General features: G+C 43.4%; 1 protein-coding gene across 5 annotated transcripts in view; it reads left to right on the top strand.

Moving 5' to 3' along the window:
• col4a5 (collagen, type IV, alpha 5 (Alport syndrome)) overlaps positions 1 to 19,667 on the top strand; it is a 53,528-nt gene that overhangs the window by 13,896 nt on the left and 19,965 nt on the right. For all 5 annotated transcript variants that reach the window (XM_035408614.1, XM_035408611.1, XM_035408613.1 and 2 more), the window contains exons 2-18: positions 9,154 to 9,213; positions 10,744 to 10,833; positions 10,952 to 10,996; positions 11,862 to 11,906; positions 13,102 to 13,164; positions 13,654 to 13,707; positions 13,828 to 13,854; positions 14,877 to 14,957; positions 15,299 to 15,361; positions 16,093 to 16,128; positions 16,378 to 16,419; positions 16,506 to 16,598; positions 17,027 to 17,080; positions 17,510 to 17,566; positions 17,910 to 17,954; positions 18,068 to 18,121; positions 18,225 to 18,266. In XM_035408614.1, the coding sequence (XP_035264505.1) occupies positions 9,154 to 9,213; positions 10,744 to 10,833; positions 10,952 to 10,996; positions 11,862 to 11,906; positions 13,102 to 13,164; positions 13,654 to 13,707; positions 13,828 to 13,854; positions 14,877 to 14,957; positions 15,299 to 15,361; positions 16,093 to 16,128; positions 16,378 to 16,419; positions 16,506 to 16,598; positions 17,027 to 17,080; positions 17,510 to 17,566; positions 17,910 to 17,954; positions 18,068 to 18,121; positions 18,225 to 18,266 (951 nt within the window). The remainder of the gene's footprint in view (positions 1 to 9,153; positions 9,214 to 10,743; positions 10,834 to 10,951; positions 10,997 to 11,861; positions 11,907 to 13,101; positions 13,165 to 13,653; positions 13,708 to 13,827; positions 13,855 to 14,876; positions 14,958 to 15,298; positions 15,362 to 16,092; positions 16,129 to 16,377; positions 16,420 to 16,505; positions 16,599 to 17,026; positions 17,081 to 17,509; positions 17,567 to 17,909; positions 17,955 to 18,067; positions 18,122 to 18,224; positions 18,267 to 19,667) is intronic.

Genomic DNA, 19,667 nt, shown 5'->3' with positions numbered 1-19,667 from the left:
AATTTCACCTTATGTAGAGTTCACCTTCACATAATGTTGAATTAATGCCCATTAAAAAAAAAAAAACCTTCATAGTTTTTTTTATAGGCTTTTGTGGCAGGTACGAGTCTGTGTGCTATTTCAGCAGTTCATATCAGTGCAAATGAAGATTCTCAAAGACAGTGGACAACATTCCTGGTCATGAATGACATTAGATTTTTGTACAGAACAAACACGCTCACTTTGGGACCAGTCTGCCACCTAAGCCTTTTGAAGCAGCATTGGGGATGAAAGAAAATCTTGTGTGAGGTCACATGGTGAACACGTCTGACCTAGATCTGCATCAGATTGGTTCAGTCCCAAATTTGGTTTCAGAGTCCTGGTTACCTTGAGAGAAGATATTCATATTTTACAAGCAATGATTTTTTGGTGGAGTACATTAGGTAGTGAGTTATTGAGAACATGGTTTTGAGGTTTCATTTATAGCAGTGTTTCACTAACATGGAGCTGGAGACATACACTCTAGGTTGGTTTTCTTTTCACCATTTAGTTACAGACTTGCTTGAGTAATTTATTGAGTTAATGGGCTCTCTCTTGCCTCACACATTTTTGACAGTTTTATCCAGTAACAAGTGACTCATCAACTAACCCAGTGTAATTAACCACTGCAACATATTCATTCCAAAGGGCATATGTGCCCAAAAATGTTGGTAATTAACAACTAGTCAGCTAATTATCAAACCTGTACCCGTGACAACCGCATATTTTGCTCACAAATTGAATGGAACATCATAACTATTGCTAGTGCTGGATTTGCCAGAAGGTCTTCTAAAAGGAAACTGCTACAGACCGGCAAGTCTGTGTTAAATCTTTGGTAATGTCAGCTGAGGCCTTATTGGGAGGTTATTCTGTGTCTCCATTTACTGCCCTCATGTGGTCATCACTGCAATCAATGTCTTCTGGGAAGTACTGGAGGAAATGTATGACTGCAGCTGCACAGCAGATCTGCTGTGTGTGCAGAGAAGGTAAAATGTAAATATTTGCAAGTTTCTCACAAGCACATACCTAGGCCTAACAAAACTTTCATCTAAATATATGCGGGATGTGTTCTGTCTTTACACATCTGCATTTTGTCTAATTTGACTGCAAACAGACTAGATTACAGTGTTCTCTCGGTACTAGTCTGATCTGTGGCATTTTACCCTGATATTTATCTGAGGTGACCTTGCTTTAGATTTGATCTTTTTGTGGCCAGCAGCAGATGTGAATTCCTTCTGAGCAGATAGAAGTATCGAGGTTAAGAGGCCTGCTGCTGACTTAAACAAAGCTAGGACTGTATTTGCCTCCAGAACCACTACTACCACCATTTCTTTTGTTTTGGGCCTGTAAATATCCCAGCATTGATGTTACTGCAGAATGGCTCCAGCAGGCACATTTCTCAGCAAAACCACTCAGAGTCAGTGCCCTAGGGGTCGACGAGTTGGGTCGAACTTAGTTAGAAATCAGGTTAGAGGCAATTTGGCTTCCAGTCATACAGTTTATATCTATTTGCATTAATGTAATAAAAACACTATTTTCACTGTTTTGACGCTCGTATGTTAGGGAAGGAGATCAATATTAGAATAATTGTTTTCTAAATCTGTTTTTAAGTTGCTATTTACACAGGAATAAGAATCGTGTTCTTTGTGCACCGCATCAAAAAAAACTGATATCTAGGATACAGCTATGCCACCGTGTTGGAATTTCAGTTTGCATCAAAGCTTGAAGTAAATGAAGTTTAAATTTTTTGGAAGTGCAGTTCAAGAATTTAGGAGCGTTGTGGATTTTACTCTGGAAGGATATTTTTTAAACTCTGCCTGGTCTCTAAAGCGTTGCCCGCTACGTTTTCTACGCTTTGTTTTGCCTCAGTCCAGATCAGGGCTTTGAAAACAAACAGGCCTCTGGGCCCGCGCTCATTGAGAAATCCCCGCGTAGAACGCACACCCGTGGGCTGCCGCGAGCCTCCCGCGACGCCCGGCTGCTTACGCCGCTGAGTGCTTCCACATGCGCGCCCTGGCGCGGGATCAGGGTTAACAGATGCCGAAGTCGGGCTTCCCCTGGGAGCGGAATCTGCCAGCTGGTTCTGTTTCAGCACCGCGGTGCGGAAATTAATCCGATAACCACCTCCGAGTGGAAGAGTACGCACGTTAAAGACGTGCGCTTTTTAACTTTGTAGTGCTTTTAACAAAATAACACCTTGGTTTTTTTTTTTTGAGAAAAGTGCACTGCATTTTGCCTTCAGCTAATTTTCGAGTGTTGGAGATGGAGGCGTGTTGTGATAGCTGTCTTCCTCCTCATCAGTATTTGTAAATCACAACAGGTAATACTGAGTTAACGCTGAGCAATGACGCACAAGCACACGGTTCCCTCGTTGTAGTGAGAACTCCGTGTTCTGAGACCTAGACACGGTGGAGGTCTAAGATCTGTTCCGCTGTTGAACAGTCAACAAACAGCACGGGGAGTGAGGGGGGAGGGGGATGCCCCGCGTTTGTCAGTAAGTCACCATCCCACATGGTGCACACCCACACTCTGCTCAAAGAATCTGGAAAAGAGGGAAGCACAGGCACTTCACTTTGCATCTCCTTCCAAAAATAATATGGTTTTGCGAAAGGCAGCTGTCGGCACCTTGGATTTCTTTGGAAAAAGCTTGCATTTTAAGGCCCCTGTGTGTATCAGCAGAGGTGCTAACCGTATTCAGAAAATCACAAGAATTCAGAATTTTACGGAAAACCATTTCATGAATGTGAAATATATTCTGTCAGGGTTTATGGATTGTGTTCTAAATAGGTACATTAGCCCCAGGTATCAGATATTGAAATGTAGCACCTCCTTCTCTTTGTTTAATGCTAGTTTAATTCTGGTGTTTTATAATTTGGCTTCCTCCCACTCTTCAACTGCCAAGTCTCCTTTAAACAGACCTCTGCTTCTGGTTTTGCGTGGCTGCCGTCCGTATCTTTTCCATGTTTCAGACAAACATCTTAATGCTGGTTAATGCTGGTTCATTGTTGAGGACCTGATGGTCTTTCCTGATGTTCAGACACAGGATTAATTTATTTCCAAGCCAAGCACTAATGTTGCGCAGTTAAGATTCAATGAGTTGGTCCTTTGTGCTGTGTATAAAAATGTATTTACTTGTCTCAGTGTTGGGAAATTTATTCCAGAACATTCCGGGAGTATACTTAGCATTCAGTGTTGTGAGTTGCTATGGCAAAAAAGATATACTTTTACAAAAGAGCATATATTAGTCGGTGTCATGGCATAAATCCTTAAAGCTCAAAATGAAGCTTTAAGCACATGCTGATCCACCCGTGAAGCACTGGTCAGTGCTGCAGCCCATGGTTTTTATTTACCATTCCTCAGTGAATAGTGTTGGGCTCTTAATCTAATGGCAATAAATTAGATTTTCTCCCTTAAATCATGGCTTACTGTTGGGAAGTCGGTCGTTGTGGGATTAAGGTGCAGTGCTTTATGTGGCACAGTGTGCAGTACCTCTGAGTTGACAAGGGCAGGGTGTGTCTGTGATATTGTGTGTAATCATCAGTCTTTGATGGTGCGGGAAATTCCAGACTCGCCCTGCTAATCCTCACTCGCATGCCTTTACCCTTTACTCCTCTCTTAAATCAGACCAGACCCCGACATGCAAGGTGCTTGGACAAATTTATGCTAACTAATAAACAACTTTCTGCGCTTGGTGAGTCCCAAGTGTGAGGTTTTAGAAGCAGAGCAGGGACTAGATTGCATGGTGGGTGTTAATAGATTACATTTTAAAGTTTTGCCTGTTTTGTGGCACAGATTATTAAATTTATTATTATTATTATTATTATTATTATTATTATTATATATGGAATGCTGAGCAGACATCTCAGTTGCTTTCTGGGCTCCATTGCAGTGGCTCTGATAAGATCCTGATGCATTGACCTTGTGTCCTGGCCTGGTCTGTTAGACAGCGAGCAGGGGGGCCCAGCTTAGACCAGCTAGCCGGTGAGGTGTGCCCTGGCCGGCGTCCCAGGCATAACTGCCCTGGGGGCAGAGGGCACGTAGCCGTGGGTCTCATTGCTGTAGCTCACTGATCTTCACTCGATTATCTGCCCCGGCGGCGAAGCTGGGCGTGGGAGCAGACCACATTCATCTGAAGCGGATCACACTAATCGGGTCCCGCGCTTATGTAAACAGCCCGGGAGATTTCACATGCGGCTGCGCAGCTGCAGGCGTCTGTGGGGCCGCAGTGCCCTAGCGGTGTAGGTCGGATGCACACAGGCAGTGTCCTTCAGGTGTGGCAGCGTCTGTGGGATGCACACAGGCAGTGTCTGTCCTTCAGGCATGGCAGCATCTGTGGGACACATACAGGTCCCTATTACAGCACAGTCACATGACACTGGAGACACAAAGGGTGGGAGGGAACTGTACTCCTCTAAGACTTGCTGAAAATGCAGGAATGAACTAGAAATAAATGTCCCACTATTTTGTCTTGCCATAGTAGTAGGTCTACTAGTAGATTCCCCCAAATCTTTTGTTATTTTCCTGTACTGACACTTATGTCTACAAGGTTGACAGATCCTTGATAAAAGCTCAAGACCAAGGTACTCAAACTGACTGCTGTGCTTCTGATTTTATTTTAAGTATATGGTCCTAAATGCATCCAGAACATTATAGAGTATAACTAAGCCAATTAAATGAAGCTACTCATGTGAAGAGAAAGCAGATTTATAAGTACACAGATGGACTGCATAGAACACAGGCCTGTTTTCATCTCTCAGGTGTAGTTTCACTGTTTGTCTCTGACTATTCAAGGTTACTGAATTCTCCCACTAGCTGAGCTTCTAGTGAAAGGGAAAACTCCTTGACCAGCCAGTACAAGGAACAGTAGCTCTTTGGGTCAGGGAGTAGGTACCTCCCTCGCTTTGTCAGCTAGTGGGAGTTGGCACTGGACTCTCATCACAGCTACTTCTCTCATTGTAATGACTGGCTGAACTGTGATTGGACGTGGTTATCCTGCTGCATGAGCTAAGTCGCCCCTCTGTTTCTGACCCTTCGGACAGATAAAAGGGAAATGGAATATCCTTAGCCAGCACATTTTTCACTATGTAGCTCATCATGTTGATGCTACTTTTTTCATTAATAACCTCATGCTAACACACACAAACACACTGCTAACGTGGGCTTCCACATTAAAGTTCCCAGCTCAGCTCAGCCTTAACGAAACCCCTGTAATTATTACGCTCGTTATAACGGCATGTCCTCAGCGTTTGACCTGGTTCCGCTCTCAGCCCTGCTGGCGTGTCTTTCTGCCACTTCCTCCTCCCCCACTGAATCTGACACCAATGGCATTTGAGCGTGCCGGCCAGCCACGGCAGGCTCGCGGCGGAAGTGTCGGTTTGGAGACGGCCAGGGCGGCCCCGGCTGTGATGACACGGCGGCTCGGGTTTCAGGCCGAGGGGGAGGCCGAGGGCGGGGCCGCTCCTCCTCGCGCCCTGACGTGTTCCGAGAGGACAGCGTTTTCTGAGCTCGCACACGCGACGGGTTTGGCCGCGCAGACAGCCGCCTTCCCTTCGCCGGTTAGGCGAGGGCGCCGCGTGTTTGGCAGGACAAGGGGCAGCACAGGTGACTGAAGCTAGGTGAGCTAGGTCCAGGCGCGAAGACGGGGAGGAGGAGGACAGGAGAAGAGAGCGAGCGCTTCAGCACGTTGCAGCGCTAATGAACTCCTCTCAGGCTGTGTTTACAGGGCGAGTGCCAAGCTGGCAACGCGCGCTGCGTAGGTCACAAGTATAGACGGCTTTTTTTAGGAATGTTGGGCACCGCCAGCCCTCTCCTGGACCCCCTGAGAGGGCGTTCAGACAGCAGACCCACAGAATGGCTAGCCACTCTCAGTTCAAACACAGGAGACGGGGTCGCTGATGAACGCCGTCTTTATCAGAAATGTTTGTGATTGGAAGGTCCTCCAAAATGTGGATAGGCAGCAACAGCTTCTTTTCCCTCTGCAGTTCAGAGCTCAACAACTATTTACCCCGCACAGGTGACACAGACTGATCACATGGGTCCAGTCTGCCGCAGGTACTATGCTGCTTTGCCTTTATGATGAAACAAGGAATAACTCTGCTGACCTCTTCCTGTTTTCAGTAATGTCACACGGTATTTGGGGGTGCATCATTGCAGTATGTGTGCAGTATACTGTATGTTACCCGGCCAGGATGCTTGAAACCCATATTTTTATATATGACTCTTTTTACAGTACATACTGTTGTTTTCTACGCAGTCTACACTGTGAACTGTATTGGATGAGTCTCAAAGTCTCATTCAGGGCTGATTGTATGCCTCAGTCAGACCTGGTCTTCTGGCAGTTTTTGTCCATAGTGCTAAAGTCCTAAAACATGGGAAGTGCAGAATGGGACTGATACAAAAACAAAACGACAAAAGCTGTGAGCAGTGGGGGAAGAGTATTTTCAGTGCTGGAGTGCGGCTGTGGCCCTCCTGTTATCCAGACCTGTCTCTGCTTGGGTGCCCCCTCTGAAAAGGACCGTTCCTACTCGAGGGCCTCCTCTTCAGCATGATCTGGAGCTGAAACAGTCCAGGGTCATTAGGCACTGTTAAAGCAGCCTTTTGAGGACTGACCTGCACAGGGTGGAGCCTCTGTTTCGTTCTGAGAGATAGTTTAGTTTAGAAAAGTGTTCTAATCCATCAAAGGCAAATGATTTCACTCTCCTGGCAGCCATGGAGAGTTTGGTTATTTCTTCTGCAGGTTTATACAAATGCAGTTCTCTGTAGACAGGGGAAAGTGAGACAGACATGCTGTTATGGCATCCAGTTCAACTCGCATTTCTGTACGGGAAATGGGAGACAGATGGGAGACAGGCTTGCGCAATCCTCTGGCCCCTGATTGTGACCTGGCAGACAGGACTGGGGCAGTTAGAAAGGTCCTGCCACCTGCAGTTACTGTGCGCATCCTGGTCCAGCGGCCATAGCCAGTGTCATTGTTTTATTATAAAAACCTGAACCAAACAAAACAGTGACTTCAACAAGCACAAGTCTTTTATTGATGTCCAGATGTTATTTGGCCATTTTCCTTTTGTGGGGTTGAATTTAACTACATTTTCTAGTCTCTGAACATCTTGCTTAAGTTAGATCCTGATTACAATGGAATACAAATAGAGACTGATGTGTTTTCCCAGCTCTCATGGGATAGGCAGGTGTTCTCTTTTTATGTTAGTGCCACCTAGTGCTTGTATGGGAAACTGCACCACACTATTGAACATCATTTCTTTGTAATGCACATTTAAAATATATTCCTAAGAACAGTTCAACAACACCTGAAATTCAGCATACTCAGGAAAAACTGATTGTTCTCCCGATGAATGAAAAAATAACTGATAAGGCACCACTTTTAAAAGAAATGGGTTTAATACAGCAAAGTTGGGTAATTGACCCTTCAGAAGACTATGGTTTTCATAATTAACCTCAGAACTATACTTTTGCTTTTTTGGCCAGCTTTCTTATTATATATAGTACACATTATATTTTTAGGTGCCACACACTTTCTTGAAACCCTTGCTATTTGGGAGGGTGCATTCTCTCCTCTGAAATAAGATGCTGCTTCTTTTCTATAGTCCACAAGTTGTGCTGGCTCATGTTGGAGGAAGACATTTTTAGGCAGTTTGAGCAAGTTTGGGGAAGTAGACTGTGGGCACTTGCCTTACCAGCAGGGGTCACTGTTGAGCAGTGAGACACAGTCACTCTGGCCCTCCCTCTGTGGACCAGGTCCACAGTCCAGATTCGATAACAGTCCATGGGGGTCCACCTACACTCTGGAACAGGCTGAGCTGCCCAGCAGCTGCTTCACAATTCTTTTTTAAGATCCAATTATAAATTTTCATTGGTGACTAAAGAAAATCATGTGTTGGATATGATCAGTATCAAAATCAGCTCCATAATCCATAACCCACTTTCAAATATAAAGCAGTATAGTACAGACTACTACCTACCAGCTTTTTTCTCTTGCTGTTCTTCCTGAACTGACCTCCCTCACTCTGGGCAGTTATGGGCTGCCCTGCAGCAAACCATCCAGATTCATTTTGCTTTTTTTGCCAAGTACATTTGAAAGGAGACACCCATGCCACTTTAAAACCACTTCTTGGCCTGCATTGAATGCCACACCTTTTTCATTCAGACAGGCAGAAAGCCTGTGTTGAATGCAAAAATTCCTGTGAGGTGATAGTAACTTAGGTGGGGGAAATTTAATATTGTTATATGTTAACAGTGCAAAGGAAAATACACTTTTGGGGGGGAAAAAGGCAACTAATATCAAACATTATCTTTTATCATACTGTTAGGATGATTTTATCAGGAAAGTATATGATGTATGTAGACATGGTACCTTCATGCATGATGAAGCACTAATCTCATCAGTTGGTCAAGTAGCAGACGCTACAATGAGGAGTGTAGGTAAAGAAAGATGAGTATTTAAGAAGAGCAAGTGAGGGTTGGCATATATATTTGAACTATTTGCAGAATTTAGGTGTAATGACATGACATTTTATATATACTGTAACTTTCAAAACCCAATGTTACTGCACAGAATGTACCGAAAAGGTACATGATACAGTGTGTGGGAAATTTATAAAAAACACACAAGCATTACAGATGGGCTGAACAAATTGGTTTTGAGTTCAATTTAAAAGTATGAATGTTGCTGTTATCCCAGATGTGCTGGCCAAGGGAGTTCCAAAGCTTGGGGATAGTGAAACTGAAAGCTCTGTCTCGAATCGAATGGAGCCCATTCGCGAAACTGATTCGGACAGGTTGCTAAGAACCTCTTAAAATTACCCAAATGCCCTCTGAATGTGACTGTGCCCTAGTGTGGAAACTACATTCATGAAAGATCTGCATGGAACATTTTTAGCTGATGGACGATTACGGCACATAACCTTCATCAGCGTAATGGTTTTGGCAGTCGTGTACATCTAACCCTAAAGCGGCACCTCAGTTGTACTAGCTAATGAATGAGGAACTGCTGTACCATTAAGCTCTTGTGTGGGAACCCAGAGTTGAAGCTACTTTCGTAAGGAGGAATAAGGGGAGAAATTCTCTTTCATGTTGTATATCAAGCTTATGTAATGGCGGTGTTTCTGTCTGTCCTGACAGGCTTGCCATGGCTGTGTAGGGGGATCGAACTGTGACTGCAGTGGAGTGAAAGGAGCGAAGGTGAGTGTCTCACACACCCGTCCTGGGTGTGGCCTCATCACCCCCCCCCGCATCTGTCCTTCCGGCCATCAGTCCCGGTCCGGAGGACACACAGGGCACTGCTGCTGCAGGTAGCCAAGACCACGAGGAGTCACATGCCTGTGCAAGTCACTCGACCACAGTTTTGACCTTGCCCGTGCCCACTTTCAGTCATAGTCAGCTAATAGCATGACCCAGCCTCAAACCTGTAACAACAGAGCTGAGCCTCTGCTTGTGGTGAGCACGTTTATGGACTGAGTCACACGGTTCACTTGTTCTTTGGATGAAAATCAAAGAGCGCCTGTTTTGAAAAGCATCTTATCTACATTATCCCAACACAACTGTGAGAAGCAGGTAGGTCTTTGAAGTTTGTTCTAGCGGAGGAGAAAAGAAAGTTAGCTGTGGTCTGTATGCATGCTTAGTGTCCTCTGAAGTGGGCCGGGTTCTCCTTTTTAATGTGCACCACAAGGGAACAACAAACAGCACAGATTCCTTGCTGTACCCACTTTATGCTCACATTTCACCTCATTTTGCACAGGGGGCAACTGGCTTTAGGACTGTGGGTTTTGTTACCTCCTTCTTCAAATGACTGTTAATGCAATTAAATCTGTTGAACCTGGTCCTTATGCCTGCCAACCAGTCAGCACTCTGAATGTATTAGTGCTTCTCGTATGTGTACTGGTTATGATTTGAATATATATATTATTTCTGTTTGTTATTTTGGTTCTTCAACATGTTGCTCGCTTTGTCCTACTCCCTGACTCATTAAGTATTCAGACTCATTATGTATCTGCACGTCTTCACCAGTTACACTGCACTGATAATGCAAACGGAGCAACTCTTAAAAGCTGTTTAATTCTTCCCAGGTTTTGTTGGCTGTGCATACTAATGTGCTGTAGGGATACAGTATGCCTTTATGACAGCCGTATGTGGCACAAAAGACAGAAATACCGTGAGAAGATCAAATAAAACACAGATATTTCTGACAGTAGTTTTGTCTGCCAAAAATGACAGAAATGTACATAAGTGAGTAACTGTAACAGTTTTAGCCTTGGCCTATTGCTATCTTTTCTTAGCACTAGTCTCCTGATGATAATCTTGCCCCTTACAAATTTTTGTGTTTAGTTGAATTCCAAATCCCTTCCTTCCCCCAAGGTAAGGTATATTACAGTCCTGGATTTAATCAGCATTTATCTGTTTTGACTAGCCATTAATTGCAGGTGTAACTGTTTTTGCCACAGACCTATTTTGGTGATTTCATTTAGCTGAAGGCCATACTTGCATTTAACTGTGAGTCATAGTTTAAGACAGGGCGTAACATGATAAAATATTAGCCCTTCCAGTCCGACTGTGACTGCCTGTCAGTAATTGGGTGTAGTTAAATTATATTACTGTACCTGTCATTCTTTTGGGATTAATTTTTTGAATGAGTCACGCTCTTTGAGGCCAGCCTCAGTATCACTGCTCTTCTGAAGTGCCGCTCTCTAACGCTGTATGTGTCCCGCTTCGCAGGGGGAGAGAGGCTTTCCAGGACTACAGGGCCAGCCAGGGGTGCCAGGGTTTCCTGGGCCGGAGGGCCCTCTTGGACCGAGGGGAGAGAAGGTTGGGGCCCCCTCCATTCTAATCATACCATAGATACTGTCTTGTCTACAACACCACTCCACTCGTTCAGCAGTACACTGCTGGGGATGCCAAACGACTAACGCTTTCTCCCTGGCAGGGCAATGATGGGCCTCCAGGACCGGCTGGACCAAAAGGAATCAGAGTAAGTACTCAACTGTTGGCTCACTAAATGTTTAGGTAGTAAGAACAACCCATAGCCATGCTCTGGAACAAAACAGGTTAGAGACATGTATTAACTGAGAAAAGAATGGAAAAGGCAAATATTGCCTAGGGCACACTGTACAGGGTTACAGGCTGTAGTGCTTATAGTATAACCTGGAGGATGAGGTCAAGATCCAGAAACAGAAAGATCCTGTTAAATCTACTGATATATGCACTTGTAGTCTTGTATTATATGAAATGTCGAGCCATACCCATTTCCAAAAAAAAGCAAAGCAAGGATATGTGGGGAGATGCAACTGTATTATCTGCATAATGGAAAGGATCAAGGCATATCAGGATCCTGAAGTAGTAAATTTGCTATCCAGATTGGGCATAATGCCAAGAGGATGTAATATACATGTAAGTCACAGAAGGTTATACCAGAAATAATTTGTTTGGCCACATTTAGAATGTGGTTTTGAATGTAAGTGGTTGACAAGATAATAAGAACTGAATGGCCTGTTCTTTTCAAAAGTACTTATCAGTGGAAAACCACAGGTATTCGTTACATGAAATGTCCGTGAGACTTCCATGCTGTGGATTACAGATTACATCTTTTACATTGATAAAAAGATTATTAAATTTAGACCATCAGCCAGGAGCTAGTTTGTACTGGCCAATTTTTTTTTACTTTGAAGGCACATATGTATTGATATTACCACATACCTCCAGATATTGTTCAAAGTTGTGTGATGCCATGTTAATGTACAGTGCCCTTGAGAGAGGATGTACTATATGTATTGTGAATGGCGAAAAACAGTTATTCTGTTTCAGCTGTTTAAGTGTTCATATGATCTTGTTTGCAGGGTCCACCAGGGCTTCCTGGCTTTCCTGGAACCCCAGGGATTCCAGTGAGTTTTATGTTCCACTCCTGATATTCGCAAATCCTTCACTCATGGGAGCATCACCGAAATGAATTTGTTTTGTCCCCAAGAATTACCATGAAGGGGCTTCAGGGTGGCTCTGATCCTTCACATCCCCTTCATAATGAATTTGACATGCTCCCCTCTGGGAGGCGCTATAGAGTACCCAGAGCCTCAGAGCCTCAGATCCAGAGCCTCAAAAAACATATTTAAGAAGTCTTTCATTCCACATGCCATTGCTTTGATAAATACTTAATATTTTGACCATAGCAATCTAATGTACTGGGAAGGTACTTGAAGCTCTGTTGTGCTGTGTTGTCTATGTACTGGGTTGTTCGTGGCCTGTATTGTCAAAACCTATATTGTTAGTATTGTGTTGTTTGTAGCCTGTATTGTGTGACTGCTTTTTTTTGTAACTATGGTGAAGCCAAAGGCAAATTTCCACAAAAGTGGACAATAAAGTATCTATCTATCTATCTGTCTCAGCCTGTTGAGGCGTTGTTTAGTGGATGGCTCCCATGTGTGGGTTCGAATTCGGACAGTGCCAGTGCCAGATGTGGCTGGCTGCCCCACAGAGTGACATATAATCAGCTGCAGCACCACCCAGTGATGAAATTTGCCTGATTGCAGCATCTCATTGCTCACTAGCAGCCTCTGCTGGTCAAATGGGCATCCTGAAAGTCCACCTGTTAAACTGCATGTTCAGTGTCTTTCCCTGATACAATGTCTGTGTGAGCCCCACTTGCAAACTGTGGTGTGATAACAAGTGGCAGCATTTTCTTGTGCTCAGAGGAGGATACGTGCTTGTCTGAATCAAAATAAATAATGTGGATTACAACAACAAACACTGATATAAATATCTGTGTATAATTGTACATGTTATTGTACGTCACTTTGGGTAGAAGCGTCTGCCAAATGAAATATAATGTAATGTAATTTGGGAGGAAAGCGAGAAAAACTATTATAATGTAAATAATTACCCCTGCACGCTGTCTTAATCAGTCGTTACCCTTTTCTTCTACTTTCACTCTCCCTCTCCGTGTAGCTTTCCGTTCATTAACTGTCTCTTGTGGTGTCATTCACCTTTTCCCTCCGATCATGTGAACAGTACATGTTATGTTATGTTATCTTTTGTTAAATTATCTTATGTTATAGTCCATCTCACCATCTCTTGCCTCTGCAGGGTCTTCCAGGACAGGACGGACCTCCAGGACCGAGGGGAACTCCAGGGTGTAACGGGACAAAGGTAAGTGTCACTAAGGAACTAAGGCCTTCTATGAGAGGAAACATGTAGATCAGTTTAATTCAGTTTTAGTAAATGTTAGGGCTACCCAACTCTGTTTCTGGAGATCAACTGTCCTGTTGGTTTTCACTCCAAATCCTAACAAAGCACACCTAATTCAACAACTCGAGATACCTATCTTTTACCTGATAAATTAGGGCTGAAATGAAAACCTACAGCTAGATCTCCAGAAACAGGGTTAGGCCGCCCTGTTCTAAGCATTCTTGCCAGAGCTCTGTGATGATACAGCCTCCCCCGCTGGCTACATTGTGCACTGCATTGGCATTCTAATGCCAGTGGTCTAAGTCAGGAGTTTTCAACCTGCTCTCATCCAGTTTTATTGAAGGTGTTTATAAAAATGATTTTGAGATTTTAGACCACCTAAAGTACCTTCATGGACCCCCCGATGAAAGTCCAGGGTCTAATTAGTTTTTATTGTGTTCTTGTTTGCAGGGGGACCGTGGATTTCCAGGAAGCTCTGGCCTTCCGGGGATACAAGGGTTTCCAGTGAGTTGGATGTATTGTTTGTAAATAAGTAAATAAAGACATGTATTTTCAACCACCATAAATAATTTTGCATTGAGATTAAATGTGATGCGCTCTACTTCTTCCATTTTTTCTCGTTAGGGTCCTCCCGGTCTACCAGGTCCCAAGGCAAGTTTTTACATTTAATTTGTTCATCCTCTTATGCTTTGCTCCAGATAGTGCAGTCCTATGAATAAATAAATATATGAGCCTTTTGAAATTTTTTGTTAAAATAAATATAAATATAAGCCCTTTTTAATTTAGGCATTGAGAGACAAACAGCTCACCCATATCAACGTGTTTATTGCAGAGCTAAAAGGAGCACTGCACATCATTTTTAGCTGCTTAGGCAATGTCTAAATGTGTTGATTTATTTCTGCTGGTACGCACTGAACTTCCCTTTTATATAGTGTCATTACGCTTGATGCCACAGTTAGATCATGAAATGCATACGAACATTTTTAGTTATTGCTATATGTGTATGCACTATGACAGTGTATGTTATAGTTATAAAGTAGTCCACAGGTGTAAAATGTTATGTGCATTATGAAAAAATGAGGTTCTTTGCCAGCCACTAATCTGATAGGCTGGCAACTGTTGTAACTGCATGAGTTCAGTTTCCTATGATACTATTGGTTGGTGTGTTCCAGTAATTATTTTTTCATGAAAGTACTAAATATACTAGTAGTGAAAAATAGTTTTGTTGCTGATAAAAATGTGTTACCTTCTGTACATGTGATTGTGATCTGTCTGTGATCATTTTATTTTCTGTAAGGACACATCAAGGAACTTACAACCTTTGGTTTAACATACATTTTGAAAGGCTATAACTTACACTGTAATGCATGGAGTGTGTGTGACTATTTAGAAAAATGAACAAATTTTAAGATGTGGCAGCCCTTAAGATAGCTGACTAGGCTGGCTACGGTCATTTCACTGATTTACACATGCTCAGTGTGTGAATTGATCTACAATGTTTGTGATCTCATATTATCTGGCTGTGGTTCTGATGAAGACACAGTTGTTATGAAATCTTGATGTTAATGCAGTCATTGGGCTGGCAGTGTGCATGCTCATTTCTTTGTTGTTTACCTGTCACTGTGGTGGTAAGTCAGATTTGGTGCCCTTACCCCACCCTTTTGCCTCTGCAGGGGGACCCTGGTGAAGTCATCTCATCAAACCAATTTGGACAGAAAGGAGATCCTGGTTTACCGGGCCTCCCCGGTGTACCCGTAAGTGACAGATTTTAGGGTTCAGCTGTAAATTTAGTGCACACAGAACATATTACCTCAGCTCAGCAAAATGCAAGACACTAAATGTGAAAGGAATTTGTTTCAGAATATTATGGATTAACAGCTCCGGGCCCTGTACATCCTGTGCAGTTACATATTTCATTTTATATTGCAAAATGTCCTCAGATCAGTATTCCAGACAGTGCTGGAACCAGTGCTGGAGAGCCATTGCTTCACCAAGAAACAAAGACGGAGTTAACCCTTCCTTCGCTGTTTAATTACGGCAAGTGCAATGCTGTGGAGTGTTCGGATGGTGAACTCAACATTGTTCTCTATTTCAGGGAAACCCAGGACCTCAGGGATTGCCTGGTCCGATTGGTCCAACGGGCCCCCGTGGTTATGAGGTACACCAGGAACCCTTTCTTTCGGGTTACTTTTGTTGCTTTACATGGAAAACGTCAAGGCTAGGCAAGAATTTGCCAAGATGACTAAAAAGTACACGTTTATTGTAATCACACTGGCCAGTGGGAAGATCACTGAAACACGACACAAGTTTGTGGCACAGTGGCCTTCTACGCACTGGTCTTCTAACCTAGTTTAAATACCATTGGGGGGCTGGCATGACATGACGCACATGTCCCATCTTATCTTGTGTGGGTCCGTCTTTTTGTTCCATAATGACATGCGCTTTGTTCATCAACTTCGCATGCTATTAGTCTGATACCTTATGGTGCCTGATACCTTATGGTGTCTTGATGTCCATTGAAGGAGGCCAGAGGCCTTTCCCACCATGGCCCTTGACCTCAGGCCACACAATTTACAACCCAGACCCCAAAGACCAGGCCTCGCCTGCTATACTAAATCATTAATCAATACACACATGCTTAACTATTCCCAAAAGGCCTGTACTCTGAACCCATCACTCTGTTAGTCCATTGTGTAAACTCTTAATGTAAACTGGAAAAATGTTGTATCAACCAGGAGTGCTCTAAGCATATGTAAGCTGTATGCTCACAGAATACTTTGAGATAACCTGATCAAGTTTGATGGGGATTTAGTGAAATGAAAAGTTATTGTAAGGGCTTTTTGTGTTGGAAATACTAAAGCGTGCATCAATGTTACATTTGTTTTTCAGGGCCGTCCTGGGCCTCCTGGTCCCCCTGGACCCAAGGTATGATTTTGTCCCCAACTTCCACATTAACTTTTGAAGTTTTCAAAATGATCCACCCATCTGCATAATTTGCAATGATTCTACTGTTCATGCATCCATCCCTCCATGTTTCCGTATACATGTCTGTCTGGCATTTGACGTAACAACAAAACCATGTGGGTTCTAAACATTTCTTAATGCCTGTTTGTGCGTCTGTCACTTTTGCCTGCCCGCCCCACATACTTACATGTTTGTTCCCTCCTCACGCAGGGTAACATGGGTTTGAACTTCCAAGGACCTAAAGGAGAGAAGGTAGGACTTGCGCACGGATTCCCCTCAGTGTCAGAGTTCTGTGTGGATGTGGTGGCTCCAGATGACAGCCGTGTATGTGTGTGCAGGGTGAAACGGGTCTTGCAGGGCCTCCGGGGCCCCCGGGACAGATCGGAGAACAGAAGAGGCCGACGGCCTCTGAGGTGCAGAGAGGAGATAAGGTACAGGAGAATCACCCCCGACTTGTGAAGTGGATGTGTCAAGCAAAGGGTTAAACTATATTTTGCCTTGGTAGAATTGAGACATATCTGCAACTTTTAGCTTTACTTTTTTAATGAACAGTGGATGTTAGTGTTTTCATTTCATAGTGTCTTGTTTTCTTTTCAGTGTACAGGAATCATATTGTTCACTGGTCGTGTCTGCGCATGAACTGTTCAGAATTGTGTTACTCTGTTGCTATTCTCAGATTATACCACTAGATGGCACTGCAGAAAATGGCATGTGCACATAACATTACAAAGGCCATTGGTGGCTTCAGTGATTCTCTTTAGACCCACAGTGGATTTGTACAATATATTTTATGTTTATGTTTTATGATTATGTTTTATGACTATGTCTTAAAATTGAATGCAATACTTTTGTGTTTCAGGGGGATCGGGGACTTCCTGGAGAGCCTGGTGAACCTGGCCTCCCAGGGCCTCCTGTACGTACCGCACTCAGTCTGTTTGTCATGTGTATATCCAATACCTGTGTGTAGGTATACAAACTTTTTCTGTTCATATACAGATGGTTTTTTACAGTAGTCATATATGTGCATCCAGATGGATGTGTGTATGTTCTGCTGCCTCACCCACTCTCCTCTTTCTATCCATTTCTGAAGATGACCATTTGTATACTCAATCTCAGTTTGTATACTGAATCTATATACTATGTTCATAGCTCCTGTAATAAATAATTTCTTAAGAATTCCCACTTGTTGTTCACATTTTAGTCAAATCAGAGGAAATCCACATACACTGCTAATAGTGATCGTGCTCCGAAAGGAACAAGAAATGATGTTTGTCAAATGCGAGTGTACTGGAACCGGAAGAATGTTGTTAATGTTCCTAAGAAAATGCTGTTGTGTTTCCAGGGTCCTGCCAGCGGTCCAGCAGGCTCAAAAGGAGAGCCAGGTGAACCTGGAAAAAGGGTGAGTGTTGCTTGCTTATCTGTTGCCCTTCATACTGACATCCAGGGCCCGGCAGGTAGACCCTTTCTCACTTCTGTACTTCGTGAGGAAACATTTGATCGCACTCGATTATGTCAACTAGACTGAGATGCCCAGAGCTGATCCAAAGGACTTAGCATGAGCGCCATGCACTCTGATTGAATCTGCCTCTGAAACAAAGGGTGGTCAGCTGTCTGCTCCTGAGTGTGTGTGTACATATTGTCACATGACACTAATTTGGCTGTTGCTCAGAAAATAAAAGATGGACAGCTAGAGATGTTGTGAAGCTGAAGAGTTTGAACATCTTGTCTGTTTGGTATCTCAGGGGAAGCCAGGCAAAGATGGAGACCCAGGTCCAGGAGGATTCCCGGTGAGCAGTCTGAAACCAATGGTTCAGTTTAGATTATGAGAGTTAAAATATTAGTCCTTGTTTTTTTAATATAATCTTTCTCCCTCCCTTTTTAATCTCTCTCTCATTTACAGGGTCAGAAAGGAGAGCCAGGCCAACCAGGTCTAGCAGGCCGAGATGGCGAGAGGGTAAAACTATTTCAGATTTCACCATTTGTCTAGGATGAATTAGCACATACCATAAAACATGAAATGCTCTAAATGTATGTTAATCCTTAATACACACTTCCAGGGTGAAAAAGGAGATCGTGGCTACCCTGGGCCTCCGGGCGCTGTAAGTATTTTCCCTTTATTTCTTTTACAATTATTATTTCATAGTCATTCACAAAATCTTTGATTTCAATCAAGAAATTTTACATATCACAATAGTATGAAGCAAGCAGTTTTATAATTTATGCTTTGTCTCTACAATTTTCATGATGTCTGTGAAGTATAATGAAGTATTTATGTGCTACATTAAAATATTATATATACTTTGTTGATGGGACTCCTCAGCTTCTTATGGGTACTGAGGAACATGCAATGAAGTTCAGTTGTAAACCTAGACTTAGAGAGTCTGTAGAGTTACTATAGACCCCTGCTACTCAAATCACAGCACTCGAGGTCCAAGAGCTGCTGGTTTTCCAGCAGTTCCTTTACCTGGGAGTCAGGAGTGAATACAGTCTGGCCAATCAGTAGCACTAATTGTTCAATTAATTACCTGGGGAAAAATAAAACCAGGGCCAGATTTGTATTCAAGGACCAGATTTGAGTATCCATGCTATAGACTGTGTAAATCCCAGGTGTCAGACACCAGTACTGGAGGGTCACAGTGTCTGCTGGTTTTTGGGGTGTTTTCGGCACCAGTGGTTCACTTAAGTCATTGATTGGGTAAAAAATCCACAGACCTTGTTTTCAAGGCCTTAATTGGCAGATGGCAAGGAAACAACTAAAAACCGCAGGCACTGTAGCCTGTTGGGACTTTAGTTTGACAACCCTACTCTAGTTGATCACCTAGCAAGGATGTGTTTTAAGGTTTAGCTAAAAAAAGTAGATAACAGTAGAGCAATCATAATTGTCTGTATACAGTTAAACCAATTGTCACATTAACTTAATGCATTCAAGCATGTTCTAAAGTGATAAAATATCAGTGCAGGCTTGGGGGCAAGTTACTCCCTGAATACCCACTTCGGCCAAGCTTGTAAACCCGCAGACTGGGGAGTGAAGTGATATCCAATCATGCTTTTCATGTCTGCCACTTGCGCATTGGCTACAAAAGAGAGGAGAGTGTGCGCATTCCTACTCAAGTGTAGCAATGGAAGGAAGGGGCTGGATGGAACTGAACGTGTGTGGGCAGGCATGGACAGCTCAGAGCTTTTCTCTAAGCACTGTGGCATGGGGAGCAAGCAGTAGTAAGAGGAGAGCAGGTGGAGGAGAGGGTCAGCACAGGGAACCTTTCCATGTAATCAAGGAACAAAACACCCTTTTTTTGCACCTCCTTCACTATTCAACTCCTTCACTGTGAGTGGCCCTCCTTGTGATATTAGAAAAAAACATCATTGAGTGGCACTTCTTGGAGTGGTTAGGGGAGGGCTTAGAAGGCCACCTCAGGACTCAGCAGTTTAAACACATAATCCTAGGCATTGTGCATGATCCCAGTTTTCTCTGTGATGCTGTGTATTATCATGTTGTTCCC

This window comes from Anguilla anguilla, chromosome 3, assembly GCF_013347855.1.
Source record: "Anguilla anguilla isolate fAngAng1 chromosome 3, fAngAng1.pri, whole genome shotgun sequence".
NCBI lineage: Eukaryota > Metazoa > Chordata > Actinopteri > Anguilliformes > Anguillidae > Anguilla > Anguilla anguilla.
This window is presented reverse-complemented; position numbering and strand designations above follow the sequence as displayed.